General features: G+C 45.6%; 1 protein-coding gene across 2 annotated transcripts in view; it reads left to right on the plus strand.

Moving 5' to 3' along the window:
* Window positions 1–18,228, plus strand: part of DMXL2 (Dmx like 2) — a 2,950,233-nt gene that overhangs the window by 2,648,056 nt on the left and 283,949 nt on the right. For both annotated transcript variants that reach the window (XM_069624807.1, XM_069624808.1), the window contains one exon: window positions 8,856–8,994. In XM_069624807.1, the coding sequence (XP_069480908.1) occupies window positions 8,856–8,994 (139 nt within the window). The remainder of the gene's footprint in view (window positions 1–8,855; window positions 8,995–18,228) is intronic.

The following is an 18,228-nucleotide window of genomic DNA, read 5'->3' on the forward strand; positions in this document are numbered from 1 at the left end:
ACATAAGAAATTTGCTTGGGCCGTTGAAGCAGAAGAGGCTTTCCTGACTTTAAAGAATACATTTACAACAGCTCTGGTGTTAAGACATCAACAGCCTGATTTACTGTTTGTGGTGGAGACCAACGCTTCCAGTGCTGCCATGGAAGCAGTATTGTACCAAAATAAATTGGAACCCGGACAGTTGCACTCAGTGGCCTTTTGGTCGAAAACATTTTCAGCAGCAGAATTAAATTACGCTATCACAGACAAAGAATTACTAGCAATAAAAAAATGCTTTCAAAGAATGGCAACATAATTGATTAGGGGCTTGACACACCATCACAGTTCTTACTGACCACAGAAACCTACAATATTCACGTAATGCAAGAGCTCAGTCCTCACAACAACTCAGTTGGGCATTGTTTTTTGCGGAAATATGATTTTGTCATAACCTATCGCCCTGGAGTACGTAATGGCAAGGCGGACGCATTGTCACGCATCGGGGAGAGTGAAGATGCTCCAGTTACTCAGGATCCAGTGAGTATTATTCCGGAAGAGAAAATGCTGGGAGCCACTGAATTTTCTGAAAAGAAATTTAAGTAAAAGATTCGGCTTAGTATGACCACTTCTGAGTTAGAGGCCTTGGTGTCTAAAGGACTTGAAGTGTTCAATCCAAGAGAATGTACCATAATTCCAGGGTCGTCTTTATCTGCCCACTCGGGACCTGCAAGCGCAGGTCATGGCAGATTATGGAGCTATGCTGGAGGGTCATCCAGGAATTGCTAAAACAATAGCTAAGGCCAAAAGACATTTCTGATGGCCTCCTTGTCGCAAAGACATCATCAATTTTATCCAAACTTGTGGTTTATGCACCCAAAATAAAAGTTCAAAGCAGAGACCTGCAGGACTTCTTCAACCCTTACCTATTCCACCTGCACTATGGCATACCATATCAATGGATTTCATTACAGAGTTACCCGCTTTTTCGGGTAATAACACGATTTTGGTGGTTGTGGATTTATTTTCCAAAATGGCCCATTTTATTGCATTGAAAGGAATTCCATTGGCATCAGTCTTGGCTAAAGATTTTCTGGAACACATCGTATGTCTTCATGGGTTTCCGTCAGTAGTGATCTCCGATAGAGGGAGCCAATTTGTATCCCAATTCTGGAAAAGGTGTTGTGAGATGGCTAGAATAGAAGTGCGTTTGTCTACTAGCCACCATCCTCAAACTGATGGACAAACAGAGTGAACAAATCAAACCTTAGAACAATACCTCCGATGTCTCCTCCACCAAACGGATCACACTTGGGTGGATTTGCTCTGGGTTGCAGAGTACGCTTAGAATAATTCTGAGCACACTTCTACAGGGCATACTCCTTTCTACATTGTAAATGGTTGCCATCCACGAACCTCTGCCTTTGATCCACCAGAGCCTTTAGAGATGCCAGCGGTGCAGAGCCTTCACAAGAACATTTACCAAATTCAGAAGGAAGCCTTGTAGCATCTGGCTGTTGCAAAAGAGAGTCAAAAGAAATTAGATGACAAACATCGAAGAGATACTCCAGATTATCAAGTGGGAAACAAGATGTGGCTAGCTTCCAAACGCATTGCTTTCGCTGGAAACGGGCCCAGATATCTAGGTTGAAATTTACACGGCCCCTTAAGAGCAGTCATCAATCCTGTAGAATTAAAATTGACTCTTCTACATCATATGCAAATTCACCCCGTATTTTGTGTTTCCTTATTGATGCCAATTAACACAGGAACTAGACTACAAAGATCTCCCAAACCAATGATTGTAGAGGGGGAACCAGAGTTCCAAGTGAAAGAGATTTTAGATTCCAAAGTAGTCGGAAGGAAATTGTTTTACTTGGTGGATTGGAAGGGTTTTGGTCCTCAGGACAGAACTTGGGAACCTAGTACTAACGTTCATGCTCCTTAGCTACTTAAAAGATTTCATCAGAATCATCCAACCAAGCCAGGGCCGGAGGGTCCATCCTTAGGAGGGCCCTTGGGGGGGGGGAAACTGTCATGATCACTTCCAGGGTTTCTGGTTTAGATTCAGGAGTTTGGGCCAGGTGGGATCCTTTGTATAGATCTGTAGGCTAGAGATGGGTTTTAGCATGGCACACATGGCATTCTCACAATTCACAGTATCAAGTTAACCATAGAAACTCAATTGTATCCCAATACCCCTCAGATGGCCGCCCTGTGGGTCACTGATAAGTTATAATAGAGAACTAGACATTGGGCATTGATGGCTATATAAGCCCCGTCTCGGCAGTCACGCGCGCTTCGCGTTAGGTCTGCTGACATTGGTGAAACACTACTGGCGCTCAGCTCACAGAACCTGCAGAATAAAAGAAAAGTAATGTTAATAACCTGAACCACTCAAAGAATACCTTCAGACCACAGACTAGTATTACCTGACCAAAGTTTCCGCAGCCGCAGTCCTCCAACAGAAGATTTCTTCCGTCATAGTTCACAGTTCAGTCAACAGCCTTCGACCGCAGCAACATTCCGAGATTTTCCGACCTGCAAGACAAAGGTACCATAGTTAAATAACTAACAATACAGAATTAAATGTGACGGAAAATACCTGAAGCTCCCATGAGTTTTTCCCCGCATTCCAACGCTGCGCTTCACAGATGAAAGCTTTAGTTTCACAACGAACTTATGTGCAGCGCACTTTTCCCTAATACGCACGCATACTTACCACAATAGAAAAACTATATCAGGTTACCGAAAGCACTCTGTTTTCGTGCACTTTCACTATTGCAAGCGTGCCATCTTACCTCAAGAAAAGGTTTCATGTTTTTTCCTCAATAGCGCAGAGTTCTTCAGTTAAAGCTTATTCTTCAGAGAACCTGCCAAAACGTAAAGAGAATTAGTAAAGTCAGCAAGAGGGATCTCTCCAACTTTCGACCTTTTTTTCACAAAGACATCTACCTCCCATTTTTTCTGGCAAGAGACTTATATCAAATATTAAGACACTTACCTTCAGAGGCTTACCAGTTTTTAACAGCATCATAGTCTTCTGAACCTCATAATCTACACACCCCTGCGTGGTTGCAGGACGGAGAGCTCCCAAACCACAAAACACAGGTGAGGAGAGTGTGGGCCTTAAAGTAAAAGGGGAGCTATTTCAGGGGAGAGCCCCAGTAGAATTTACCCTTCATATTAATTACAGTTCCCTCTTTCTTATCTCACTTTTATGACAGGGGGAAAACCCTTAAAAACCAGTTTAGCAGATCAACAGGGCTTTTGGATCATTACGCTCCTGTGGAGACAAGGTAAGCGTTACACGGAGTGATGGACAACGGCACCTGTAAAGGGCTTGTCCCATCGACGAGCTCAGCAATGGAAAAGCTTTCATCGGAACACCGCTCGACATTGAGCAAACACTTGTTGACGACGCACCCGTTGACGAGGTGCTCAACGGCAGACCCACACTTGTCGACGGGGCAATGCTCAACAATGGCAAAACATTTGTCGACCAGCAAACACTCGTACACGGACAAGAAGCGCTCGTCGATGGAGAATAGCAAGTCAACCACTGATAGAAACGCTTGTCAGCACGTGAACAAGAATCTATCTTCACATGCTCTGGCTAAAAGTGGGGAGTATGTCTTGCCACAAGAGAAAACAAAACAGGAAGGAGAATCGGGTGAACCAGCTCACCAGGTGCCACAACACCAATCACAGGAGTGAGAACATATAGAGCTCCAACCAATCACTTACTTGTAGGTCATGCCTGAAGTCTACACAACTCCTCCACCACTGAGATCACCACATCTCCAACAACGCTAACATACCTCTAGGGAGCTGAGGGATATTCTGGTAGCGCTGCCACAAGAACAGCTACTCAATCTGCAGTCACTGATTTCACTGCAAGTTCTGTCCACAAATCAGAACCTGCTCATTCATCTAGACACTACTCCCAACTACACCACAGGTTCCTGGACAGCCGCCTGCAACACTACATGGGCATCGGGGGACACCAAAGGTAACACTTACACCGCAGCGCCAACGGACGCAAAGAACAGGGTCATCTGTGCGTAAAGCAGACAAGAAATGGAAACGCGAGAGGTTGCTCTCCCTGTAACATCACAGCCCCAGGAAAGAGCCTGCATCAAGGGATAAAGGCTTTAACACAGCGCAAATACGCTGCAGAGAGCAAGAGGAAGGGGAACACACCAATACAAGCATGGACCAAAGCCCGCAAGATACAACATTCACCACTTTCACTGGATGATATCAACAGGATATGGACGATGACCAGTTAGATGACCAGGCAGACCAGGTCCTGAAGCTATCGCCACCCGATGAGATTGGCGCATTCAACACACTAATCACACAAGCATGCCAAGAATTCGGCCTCATCCCCTACGAGGAGAAAAAATGTTTTTTGTTCGACCATATGAACAAAAAAAGAAAATTGGTAGTGGCAATCCCAATTCTTGACCATGTGTGGGAAGAGGGGCTCTGTACCATGAGACACCCTTTCACTGAACCAGCGTTTAAAGGTAGGCTGGAGAAAATGTTCAAACCTCCAGACACCACCCCTAAGTGTTGCATGTCCCAACCTTTGCCTGAATCTGTCGTCTCTGCATTAGCAAGCAGGAAATCACATACCCAAGCACGCAGGTGTACGGTGCCACCAGAGGCCGAAAGCTGGAAAATTGATGCACAGGACAAAAAGGTGCTCACGATGGGTGCCACTAAAGTGAAAGCGGGCCACATACTAGCAATTATGTCCAGGTACGACTGAGATGTTGAACAGGTTAGCGGCTATTCTAGAGCACTTACCTGAGCAAAAACACACCAAAGCAATTGCCATCTTAAAGGAAGGAGAGGAAGCTGCAAACCATAATATCAGTATTCTGGTGGATCTAGCCGAAACAGGTTTTAAACAGATCAACCACAGGGTGCTGCTGAAAAGGCAAGGGTGGCTTCATTGCACAGATTTTAGACTGGATGTGCAACACATTTTTTCAGACGTGCCATTCAAAGGTGACAGTCTGTTTGGCCCCAAAATTGATGAGGCACTGAAGACAATTGAAACTGACACACTGTCCGCTTTCTACCACTCTTCAAACCAAACATACTTTTCGTACGTTTCAGGAAGCAGCAGGAAGGTCAACTTCCTCGTGAAATGCCAGAGGAGCCAGCCAGTACTGCAGTACTTGCAGTATTCACAGGCATACAAAAAATCATTCAGGTATACCAAGGGAATAAGGACAGCAGCAACAACAGAGAGGATCCTCTGGCTCTCAGAGGGGTAGAGCGAAGCCTCAGGCCTGACTGTGTAACCAGAAAAGCACTGATAGGGGAAAAGTATCACACCCTCTACTTCGGTGGTGACAAATACCAATGGACAAATGGGTATTGCAGGGAGTCGCATTCGCCCACCTGTTAGAATTCACCAAACAAGCACCAAATATCCCACCGTTAAAAAAAAAAAAAGAGAGAGAAAAAAACACACCGCATCTAATGGTGCTCAAACAAGAAACAAAACAAATGTTAGCAAAAAACGCCATACAAAAAGTAGCAAGCAAAACAGCAAAGAGGGAAATGAGTTTACTCTTGTTACTTCATGGTGCAGAAGCCAGACAAAAAGTGGCACCCTATACTAGATCTGCGCAAACTAAACAGATCTATCAAGAAGCAATGCATCAAAATTGTCACCCTACAACGAGTCATACATGCAGTACAGCCACACTATTTCTTAGCATCTTTAGACCTAAATGACGCATATTTCCACATCCCGATGCACCGGAAACATCGAAAGTACCTACCTTTTGCAATAACAGGTCAGCAATATCAATTCAAAGTGCTCCCATTCGGATTAAAGTTAGCGCCACAAACCTTTACAAAATTTCTGGCAGCAGTTGCGGCAGCCCTCCAAAAAGGAGGCCATCACGTCTATCTGTATCTAGATGATTGGCTAGTGCAAGCACAAACAATGGTGGGGCATACGCATCCATTGCAGCAACACAGCTCTTGCTGCAGCAGCTAGGATTTGAGATAAACTTTGAAAAATCCACTCTGTCGCCTTCCAAAAGCCTAGTTTTTCTGTGAGCTCACTTCACAACATACAAAGCCCTAGTTCGTCCCTCCAAAGGAAACACTGAAGTCGCTAATGCCCCTTTTCAAACCAGGAAAATGGTTCAGTCAGAAAGTGCATGGGGCTCCTGGGGTCCATGGCCTCCTGTATTCCCCTCATACCAAGCTGCAGGTTAAAAATGCGTCCTCTACAAGAGCTCCTTGCAAGCAGATGGTCCCATATCACAGGGTCATGGGACGACAAACTACAAATCACACCAAAACTCGAGCACCAACTACAGTGATGGACAAAGAGGAACAACATCACTATAGGATTTAGTTTTCAAGACCCCGTACCGGCAACACCCTTGTAACAGACGCCTCACTATCCGGCTGCAGAGCACACATGGACTCTCTTCACATAAAAGGAAAATGGACGCCAGAGGAAACCAATATGCACATAAATGTGTTGGAGCTCAGAGCGGTCGGCTGGGCACTGAGGTCTTTTCTACCAGTGCTGAAAAACTCCACGGTTCGGGTCCTGACCGACAACACCATGACAATGTACTACCTCAGAATCCAGGGGCAACGAGATCTCCAAACCTTTCCCAGGAAGCACAAAAGATTTGGCACTGGGCCATCACCAACAGGATACAAGCGTTTCACATCCCAGGGATAAACAATGAGTTGGTAGACCGCCTCAGCAGGGCAGCCAGCCAGTGCCACGATTGGGAGCTATGTGACAACCAGCTCCAGCACATATTTGCTCAGTGGGGGTATCCAAAAGTCGATCTGTTTGAAACAAAGTACAACACAAAGTGTGTCCAATTTGCCAGCACGGAGCAGGAGCAAGGGTCAATGGGGAATGCATTTTCATTCCCATGGACCGGTCTGCGTCTACGCCTTCCAACCTTTTCCAATCATACACAAAGTGATCCAGATGATACAAACGTGCACATTCACGATAATACTAATAGCCCCAAACTGGCCAAGACAAACATGGTATTCTGACCTTCTACAATTATCCGAAGGCAAACTAATTCTTCTCCACAATCAAGCCAACATGATATCCCAAAATCACAGAAAAGTGCTGCATCACGACCCGCAATCACTCAAGTTGACAGCGTGGCTCCTGACTTCACTAAGTTTGGACACCTAAAATTATCACAAGAATGCACAAACATTCTGGCCTTGGCACGAGCTGCGGCTACAAATTGCTTGTATAAAAGCAAGTGGAAAAGATTGTGGCCTAGTCTGCACAACAACAAAACATTCAACCACTTTCAGCAAACCCCGAGGCTACCCTACCATATCTCTTGTAATTAGCAAAAGGGAGGGCTTGCCCACACCTCGATAAAAGTACACCTGGCCGTCATCTCCAGGTACACCAGGAAAAGGGGAAAGACACCCATCTTCAGTGATCGACTAGTCAAGCATTTTCTCACGGGATTGTTCAGAACTTTAACACCAGTAAAAACGTTTCTGCCACAATGGAGTCTAAATATTGCCATAGCGGGACTCATGAGTGCTCTGTTCGAGCCATTGGCAACAACACACCTAAAATATCTTTCCTGGAAAGTGGCATTCCTCATAACCATTACATCAGTAAGAATAGTTTCAGAATTGCAAGCGCTCACAGTGACGGACCATACCTGTGCTTTTACAAAGATAAAGTGGTCCTTACGACCAACCCGCACTTTATACCAAGAATTCCATAAACATGCATCAGTTACACTACCCGTTTTCTTCCATGAACCAAAAACTCTGGTAGACTGTGTTGTACTCCCTAGATATTAAGAGCACTCCAATACTATCTACATAGGACAGAGTCCTCAAGGAACTCGCCTCAACTTTTTCTAGCCACGGATATCCTAACAAAGGAAAGGCCATCTCTAAGCAGGGAATTGCAAGGTGGATATTCTCCACCGTATCAAACCATTAACTGGACCAGCCCAGGCCCATTCAACAAGAACCACAGCAGCTTCAGCGGCAGTGTGGTCCAGATTGTCACTCAGACATTTGTCAAGCAGCCACCTGGGCTGCCACACACCTTCACTAAGCATTGCAGCTGATGCAAAGACGGGAAAAGCAGTCCTGCAGCATCTGTTCAAATAAGGTAGGCTTTTTTACCGGTTTTCCTACCACCATCTAAGTTAATACTGCTTTGCAATCTGTTCATAGCATGTGAATCTATGAAAGATCCAATGCAGGAAAAGGTGTACATTTCCTGCCTGTAACTCCATTTCTCCAGCATTGGTATCTTTCATAGATTAACATGCACCCTCCGTTCATCCTCTACGGTAAAAAACCTCCCTCATCTGCTCAAAATCCAGCATGTACTAGGTAGACTCTGAAGGGAGGCTGCAGGGGAGGAGCTACATACTAGACGTCCCATTGATGGACACCAAAAGCACCCAAAAGGAAGGAAAGGGGATACAAAACAAACAATGAAAGGTTTTCTATATTTACTATTGTAAAGGTCAACTGAGGATTCCCAGCCTGATGACGGGGAATTGTTCATAGCATGTGAATCCATGAAAGATGCCAATGCTGGAGAAATTGAGTTACAGCTAAGAAACTTACCCCTTCTTTGCTGAGGTAAGCCTTGTTTCTTTATTTTACTTTACCTAGAGAGATGTTGCATTTATACTGTTGGCCTAATATTGAAGAAAAAATATAACGTAGACATGTATCCACTCGCAAAGACTCTACAAAACAATGCTGTGGAAACAAGAGCAGAACAAAAAGCTGTATTGATTTTACATTCATGCATAGTAATTATCATTATGAGATAATTTAAATGTTTTTTGTTGGCATGCCTTTTTCAGTTCTGATGATGTGGACTATCGTGGTTCCATGACAACTCTTCCTCAGTCCAGTGCAGCCTCTTTTGCCATGAACCAAATGCAGTCTTCTTCATCAATGCCTTGGCTGGGAAGTTGTCAGACTAGCACTGGTGCGGGCGTGGTAAGTATACTTTTCTGTGCAAAAACAATTAGTTGCTTACACCAACCATTCGGTTCCTATAGCATTGAGGTGTACACCTGATAATACCAATTTTCAAAGCAAATGCAAACAGTCATACTCGGGTCATACTGGTACCTTAAACATTTACTTTTCTCTGTAGCCATCATAACTGTCATTAGAAAATAGGGCCCACAGGATTAGGGAGCTCCTATTTTATCCAGCATTCTTTTCATGGTTGCTGGATTCTCGAGATGTATGTTTTAATCAGCGGGAAACCTTATATTATAGTTGTCCTCATTAGGACCAGATTTGTATGCCTTTTAATATGTTATGCATGTCAAAACCTAATGATCCTATACATGATCTGGTTGATCAATTTTTACATATCTCACATTTTCAATCAGAATTACTCTTTTGTTTGCATGTCTCAAGAATCATTTCAGCCACTTTCCAAAATAGGAATACTCTATCTTCAGGCAGCCTCTCAGCCAGAGACCATTGAAGGTGAACTCCAGTGGACCATGTCCACCTGGTGGTTCCAGAGTCTTCTGGGCCTTATGGTCTTGTGTGTTCTTGCTCTTCCCCTTGCGTGTCTCAAGATGCGACTTACGTAGTTGGCTCTTCGGAACTCCTGGCTTCAGGCAGTGGACCCGGACACCAAAATGGTTCCAGTTCCACCCTGCATGATGACAAATCTCCTATGGTGGTCTTCTTCCAGCAATCTGTTGGTGGGTGTGCCTTTTCAGGAGCCCTCCAGTCAGGATACCATTACGACAGACTCCTCCCTTATCGGGTGGGGTGCGATGATGGATCATCTGCAGGTTTTCGACATATGGTCGCTGCAGGACAGACAATTTCACATAAATTATCTAGAGCGTCTGGTGATTTTCCTGGCGCTCAAAGCTTTCAAGCCAGGGATTGTGAACAAAGTGGTCCTCATCCGCATAGACAATGCGGTATCCATGTTTTACGACAACAAGCAGGGGGGCTACCAGGTCACCTCATCTTGTAGATCTAGCCATTCAGATTTGGGAATGGGCCATGCAGCACATTGTTTGGCTGTTGGCGGTACACATTCATCTAACGGCAGATTCTCTCAGTCGGCGAGCGGTGGTCAGCTACGAGTGGGAGCTGAACACAGAGGTCCTCTTTGACCTCTTTCGCCATTGGGGCACTCCAGTAGTGGACCTCTTTGCGACCTCATCGAACAGGAAACTTCATCTTTATGTTTCCAGGAACGGGCTCGGAGCCTCTTCCCTGGGGGATGCTCTCGAGATTCCGTGGCACAATATGAGGGCCTACGCCTTCCCGCCTCTTCCTCTGATTAACTGGGCGCTATGCAAGCTCAGGAACACGTTGAATTGCACTCTCCTGTTCATAGCCCCGTGGTGGCCAGTCAGATTCTGGTTTTCGGAGCTTCAGCATCTGTCAGTCTGCTTGCCGATCAGGCTTCTGCTGATCCCCAACCTGCTTCACCAGAGCGATCACCAGATGTGGCACCCCTCCCCACAATCATTCAGCTTGGCGGCCGGTGCCTGAGTTCAAATCTTTAGAAAGATTCAATTTGTCCGCGGATAATATGCGTGTCATCCAGGCGGCTAGAAAACCTTCGACCAGGTCTCAGTATAGGAGCAAATGTCTCAGTTTCTGTCACTGGAGTTTAGTAAAAAAGCTAGACCCCAGAGAAGCTGCCATCGACACAGTGCTGTCCTTCATTTTTCATCTGAAAGCTTCGGGCATGCATGTCTTGTCTTGCAGGACTTATTTGTCGGCTATTGCTGCTCACCTGTCTTCGGACTCTTGCTCTTTTTCTTTGACAAACCCTATCATTAAAATGCACTTTGCAGGTCTATTGCATCTGTACCCACCTGTGCGTAACCCACATCCTAAGTGGGACCTGAATGTGGTTCTTATTGCTTTATGCCATAAACCCTTTGAGCCCATGGCTATGGTGGATTTGAAATTCTTTTCATGGAAAATGGCTTTTCTGATTGCGGTGACTTCGGCAAGGCGTGTAAGCGAGTTTCAAGCCTTGTCGGTAGAACATCCATTCCTCACCTTTCACAAGGATAAGGTTGTCCTTCGGAGCAATCCTTCTTTCTTTCCAAAGGTGATATCCGATTTTCATCTGAACCAGTCTATTTCCTTACCAGTTTTCTTTCCAGAACCGGCCTCAGATACCGAGAGGGTTATGCATAATTTAGATGTAAGGCAAGCTCTTAAGTTTTATTTGGACAGAACATCTAATCTTCAGAGCTCTTCCCAGCTCTTGGTGACCTTCGGTGACCCGAAAGGAAAGCCGGCCTCGAAAGCAACTATCTCCCGATGGATTGCTTCTTGTATCTCTGAGGCATATACCATTCAGGGCCTTCAGCCTCCGAAGGGAATTCATGCCCATCTTGTGCGGGGCAAGGCAGCTGCCATTGCCTTCCAAGAAATGTTCCATTGGAAACCATTGCCAAAGCAGCTACATGGGCTCCCCCGTCAGCTTTTGTGAAACATTACTGCTTAGACCTGAACTCCAGGGCTAATGCTCAGTTTGGCCAAGCGGTTCTCAAAAACCTCTTTCAGTAAAGGAGTTCCATCCACCCGTTATCCTGTAAGGAGTGCCTGGTAATCTCCCAAAAGTATGGAGGAAAGGGGACGGGACGTAGAAGTATAACAAAGTTACTCGCCGTAGTGACTTCCTTCCTCCTAGTCCATAGTCCCCTTTCCTCCATACACCCGCCCGCCGTCCCCTCTAATAAGTATCCTCTATTATTGCTTAATTGGTAACAGATCTGGCATAGAAAAGGACTGAAGGGCGATGCGCAGGCCGGAGCTAAGGAGGGCAGGGTTACGACCGCGTGCGGTACCCCGCATAAAAAGAGAAGGAGGACACAATTTTCTATTTGATGCTTTTTTACAAAAAGTGCTCCGGTCCCATCACACAGGACGGAATGTAAGGAGTGCTTTGTAATCTCCCAAAAGTATGGAGGAAAGGGGACTATGGACTAGGAGTAAGGTAGTCACTACAGTAAGTAACTTTGTTATTCTAATTAATTGTGTCCTGTCACAGACTACTCATCTTAGATATGTTCTTCCTGCTCAGAAATATATTTGACAGCTTGGGGCACTGTGCGTAACGGGCATCTAGGTCCCTTGACATGCTCTTCGAGACTGTTATTATAAGTAGCTTGCACCGTGCCCCATGACCTCAGTTACTTATTTCCACATACTCTGCACTCTTCTCAGAAGGGTTTATTTCACAGCTCAGAAATCCTTCGGACACACTTCGATTTACTCCTACGTCCTGTCCCCTTTCCACCATACTTTATGGACGTCCTGGTACGGGGGCGGGACTTGTACCATTTTGCCTCACAAAAATGCTTCTCCTTTAAATTTAGAGCATGCAACCACACCCCTCCCACTGGTGCCTTACCTGAGTCCTCTTTTCCGCTCGGATGGGATCAGACTGCCTCGAGTTAGCATATGCATTTTTTGCTGAGCAACACATTGTTTCCCTTCTTTCCGGCCTCCATTGCCTCGTTCCCTGGCATATGTCAGCTCAGAGTGGGTTCTCCAGGTGCGCATTCTGCGACAGATCCTTTCCGGCTTCAGATCCCCTCTCTGTAGAGTGTCTGGGAGCTGAACACTGGTGGGATTCTTCACAGTGTGACACGTTTTAACACTGAGATCACTCAAGAACTGTCTTTCAAGGTGGAGGGAAATCTTCTTGCTGTCCCCGATGGAGCACAAGGTCTTCACTCGACATAAATCTAAGAAACCGGTAAGTCATATTTTCTCTTCTCCAGAGTGGAGACTCATTCTTATTAAGTTATTCTGCTGAGAGAGGTCCTAGAGACACTTACACCGGCAGTACGCAGTGAGGGGGTCACCCGACTCTACCAGGAACATAGCAGAGGGGCCTAAAGGTCCTTACGCCAGACACCAGTCTGCGGGGCTTCACAGCTCTTCTACCAGGCTTATGCCTGAGTGCTGCCTGTGTGCGATAAGTCTACAGGCCCAGTCCTGAAGGCAATAAGCCTCCCAGAGCCACATCTGAGTTTGTCAATAATACCGGGAAACTTCTCAAGGGCAATAAGGAGCCTATTGGACTGGGCTGTTGGTCTGGGCTCTACGGCGCCCCCAACTGGCAAACTCGTAGTGTGGCAGTCCAGAAACAAGGGTGCCATTAAGCTTACCAGCCTCTTGTTTCCGGACCGCCACACTCATAATGAGGCCCAATGTTTTATTTTGTTCATCACACCATGCCCAGTAATGAGTACATGACTTTGGCAAACTACCACCAGATCTCCATCACTCCTTTCCTGGGCAATCTCGTTGAAAGACTGGCCATCTCCCAGCTTCATCTACATACTGAATCTGTTGGTTGTCTCCATGACCCATCAGTCTGGCTTCAGAATCTCCAGAAGCACAGAAACTGTTCTCCTGAGCACATGAGAAGACTTGCTCTCTAATCTAGACTCTAATCTTCCTTATGTCCTCATTCTTCTTGATCTATCCTCTGTTTTCAACACGGTCAACCACGCCATCCTGCTCAATCGTCTCTGTGACAACCTGGGTATCTGTGGTCAGGCTCTAGCCTAGATGACCTCCTTTCTCTCAGATCGACCCTCCCAGGTTCAACTTGGGTCTTTCCTCTCTTCTATTTCTCTCTTTCTACTGGTCTTTCCTCTCTTCTCTCTCTCTCTCTCTCTACATGTGGTGTTCCCCAGGGTCCCTGGCTCTTTGACCACTATCTGGCACCTCTGGCCCACTGCATCTCCACCTTCTGTTCTAACTTTCAGTGTTATGCGGATGACACTCAGCTCTCATTCATGCCCCCCTCAACCTCTTCTGCTCCTTCTCTTATACCTGACTGTGTGCAATTCAGAAATGGTGTGCCTCCAACAATCTCTGCCTTAATGCCAGTAAGACTGAGATCCTCCTCATTGGGACACCTGCTCCTGCCTTCCCTCTCTCACTCTGACTGCCCACACTGGACCCTCTACTGGCACTTCCTGTGAGGCTAAGAACCTTGGTGTTGTGTTATGATAGCGCTCTTTATATAATTGGTATGACCTCAAAGCGCTTGTGGGTTGAACACCCTCGGGGACCAAAGTCCAGGTCAGTTGAGCGAGTAGGGTATGATAGGGTGCTTGGGTGCACTCATGTGCGCAGCTGGTGCGATTTATTAGGTTTGGTGGTATTTAGTTTAGTTGAATGTGTGCAGTCTGGAGGTTGGTCTCCGAGACTGGATTCTGGCTGCGTTAGCCCTGTGTAGGATGCTTGTGTGCAGCTAGGCTGATTTTCCGTGAGGTATAGCTGCGTTCTAGCAGGATGTTGAAGTGTTCATGGAATATTGTTCGTATGTGAGCAGCTAGGCCGAAATTGATCTAGGGGTGTAGCTGCACTCTATTGTGTCTTGATGTAGAGTACAGAGTGAGCATAGTGATAAGAAAGGCGAGTGTCTGGAGTGGAGGTTTATTCTTATGGGCCCACTGTTTCTGGATTTTGTTTACGCGTTTTCCGATTGCTACGTTCAGAGTGACCTTATTAGTGACTTAATAGTCATTTTCAGTGGTGTCATTGGTCGGTATCTCGTTGAACATTTGTCTGCAGGTTGCAAGGTCTCAGTGGCCTTAGATTGTCTTAATCGGCATTATGGAAAGAGCCAGGATTTTAGAGATTTGCGGAAGGCCATGTAATCATGGGTGTGTCGAATGTGTGGGGGGGGGGGTGAGTTCCACAGAGTTGGGGCCGGTTGCGCAGCTGAATCCTCCATTCCTGGCAGAATTGGAGGTTGGAATCACTAGTAAAAGGGCAGTGCTTGATGTTAAGGTGTGTCATGGGAGGCAGGGTTTTATCTCCTCTTGTAGTTACGTTGGGCCGGTCTTGTGCACTGCTCGGTGGGTAGAGTTTTGAAGGTGGCCCTTCGTCCGACAGAAAGCCAGTGGAGGATGCGGAGAGCGGGGGAGATGTGGTCTCTGTGTCCCAGGGTGAGAAGGAGTTTGGCAGCAACGTTTTGGGCTCTTTGGAGTTTAAATTGGTATGCCGAGGCTCCCAGGTATAAGGAGTTGGCATAGTCAAGTCTCGTCATAACAATAGACATAACAGCGGCGAGTCTGTTTGGATAGGTGAGGTAAGGAAAAATGTGTCTAAGGAGTTTGAGGTGGTAGTGGCAGGATTTTGATACATTATTGATTTGCCGGGAGAGGATTAGGCCTGAGTCCATAGTGCAGCCAAGGTTTTTGACTATTTAGAAAGGAGGGGCTGAGGTATGGGGGGGGCAAGGGAGGGTGGTCACGGGAGCGATTGCGGGAGAAGGGTAGTATTGCTGCACACCAGGATTTCAGTTTTATCAGGGTTCAAAAGGAGGTGGTTAGTTGTCATCCATCGGTCAGTATCACTGAGGCATGCTTCATGGTCTGGACGTGGGTTGGTGCTTGTTTTGGGAATTCTTAGGATAATTTGGGTATCGTCAGCGTAGTCGTAACAGGAGAGGTTGCGTGCGCGGATGATTCCTGGTAGAGTGGTCAGATAGCGGTTGAAAAGGAGAGCAGAGAGGCAGGCGACGTGGGAGACTCCAGTGTTCACAGCGCAAGCAGTTGAGACAAAAGGGGAGAAGAAGGCAATTTGTTTCCTGTTGCTGAGGAAGGAGGCAATCCATGTGAGTGCTGAGCCACGGATTCCTAGGGAGTGGAGGTGGTCAAGGAGTATTGAATGGTTAACTGTGTCAAAGGCTGCTGATAGATCAAGGAGAATCAGTGCTGCACAACCCTCAGTCTGCCGCAACCTTGAGGTCATCCCAGAACGAGATCAGAGTGGTTTCTGTTCCATGGCACGGTCTGAGGCCTGATTGTGCGGGGTCGAGGAGTTTTTGGATTCTACGAAGTAGTTGAGCTGGGAGTACGCAGTCTGGTAAATAAGTTTGACGAGAAATGTGGTGTTGATTGACCTGTAATTCTCGCGTCAAGGGGGTCGAGGGATGCCTTTTTTAGAAGCTGTTTGCCGTACGCTATTTTATAGGCTTCTGGAAAGGTGCCAGAGGTCACGGAGTCATTTAGTATGGATCTTACATGTTCTCCTGCGCAAGTAGAGGAGAATATTTCTTTCAGAAGAGAGGCGGGGCAGGGGTTGAGGGAGGATCCCGGAGGGTCTGCTGCCAGATAGTAGGTCTAGGAACTTATCTCTCGAGATGGGTTGGAAGGAGTCGAAGGTTGACATAGTGGGCGTCGGGGCAACAGGATCAGGAGGGGTAGTTGTAGGGCATGCAGTGAGGGTGGAAAATGTGGTGTTAAGGGTTGCCATCTTTTCAAGTGCGGTGTTGTAGAAATGTAGCGAGAGGGAGTCGCAGAGTGTTTGTGTGGGAGTGGTTTGGGCAGATGTGCAAGTAGGTTTCACAAATTCAGAGATGATCTTGTGGAGTTTTGCAGTGGCTGCCACAATTCAGAATTTGTTTATTGTAATAGGCTTTTTGGTCTTTCGGATCTCGGATTTGTATTTTTTTTAAATTATTATTTATTTCTTAGCTTTACAGTTTACACAAACACTTTTAGCTAAGTCAATCGTCCTTTCACTTCTTAAAATTTGATTTTTTCCCTAGTAATTTCCCAGTCCAGATCAATTATCTGGATTTCTTACTTACAACCAGTCTGTCCTGAAGATTTCACTGCCAACGCCGGTTCCAAGACTCTGTAGAATCTGACCGTAACGATTATCAAATTCGTTTTTTGCCCACTAAGTACATATTTCCACCAACTATTAGCTGTCACTGTTATGTAGTTGGCTAGGAAATGGCCAAACACTCGAGATCTTTGCAGTGTACAATACGAACAGGTGGTAAACAGATGCATCAATGTTTCTTTCCTGTTGATTTCACTGCAAAATCTACATAAGGCACTTTTTTCTTTATTAGGATCCTGGGCTGCAATGATTTCTCCGGTACCACAAATATTGAGACTTATTCTCAGTTTGTATGCCTGGATCTGGGCATCTTTTTATATATGGCTGCAGCCCTCCTAGTTTTCTTGATTCAGCTGCTAGATCCTGATGGAGCATGAACAGGGCTGCTTCATTAATGGTGGTAATCCAATCCTTGCGCTTAAGTTTTCTTTTTACTGATCCTGGAGTCAACAGCAAATCGTCCAGTTGACTTTCCAGGCTTGCCAATATTGCTTCACACTCCACTGTCCATGCTAGTATTCGAGGGTCTGTGACCTTTTGTAATTCCTGTTGACTCCCTTCCATCATCGGCGCCCCCAAGTTATGGAACTCAGTTTCTTCCATTGTGCCGCCATTTGCAATGAAGTCAAGCCTAGTTCTTTTCTAATTACTTGTATTGGCAGTGATGACTGGATACCCAGAACTTTCTTCCAAAAACTTCCTTCCAAGCGGGCCCACCAAAGAGATGGCATATTCAAAATGGCTTCAGATCTGTAAATTAGGGTCGTAGTGACTTTCACTTTATAAAACTCCAATATAGGAACCAATGAAAATTTATAGTACTTTCTCTTGACTCGCCAATGTCCTAACTTTAAATTTTAGCATTTCTACAGTTTGTATTTTGACTTGGCTGTTGGAGATTGTGATTCGTAAGTACTTGAAAACCGTGGTCTTATCAATTTCCTCAGTACTCTGGTACCATTTGGGTTTCCTCTGAGTTTTCTCTCGACCCTTTTTTGAAGGTCAATATTTTTGTTTAAAAAAATATATTAATTTCCAATTTATTCAGTTCTGTGTATTTCTGGAAGCCATTTAGTTGTCTTTGGAGACCTATTTCGGAGCTATCTAAAAGAATGATGTCATCCGCATACAATAAGTGGGTTATTTGAGTTAGAGCCACTTTCTGCAAAAAACTGTGGATGTTCTTCATATATTCGTCCAGATCCGCCATATAGAAATTATAAAGAGTCGGGCCAGTGGACACCCTTGCTTCACTCCTCTGTGTGTCGGAATTTCTTCACTCAAATAACTTGCCGTGTTAAGAGGAACTCTGATAGATGTGTTAGAATACAAAGCTTTTATTTGATCTAATAGGTCCTTCAGGCAGTTATTCTTAGCCATTTTGTTCCACAGACGTGTTCTATCAATACTATCAAAGGCCTTTGAAAAGTCCACAAATACTAGATGAAGTTTAGTGCGTGACCTATGAGTTTGGGCCATAAGCAGAAAAATAATAAAGACAGGGAGAGCTGTTTCATAGAACTTTTACGAAACCCGCTTGAAATTTGTCCTGGAGATTGTTTGATT

Source organism: Ambystoma mexicanum, chromosome 11 (genome assembly GCF_040938575.1).
Source record: "Ambystoma mexicanum isolate Mex_15411 chromosome 11, UKY_AmexF1_1, whole genome shotgun sequence".
In the NCBI taxonomy this organism is placed as follows: Eukaryota; Metazoa; Chordata; class Amphibia; order Caudata; family Ambystomatidae; genus Ambystoma; species Ambystoma mexicanum.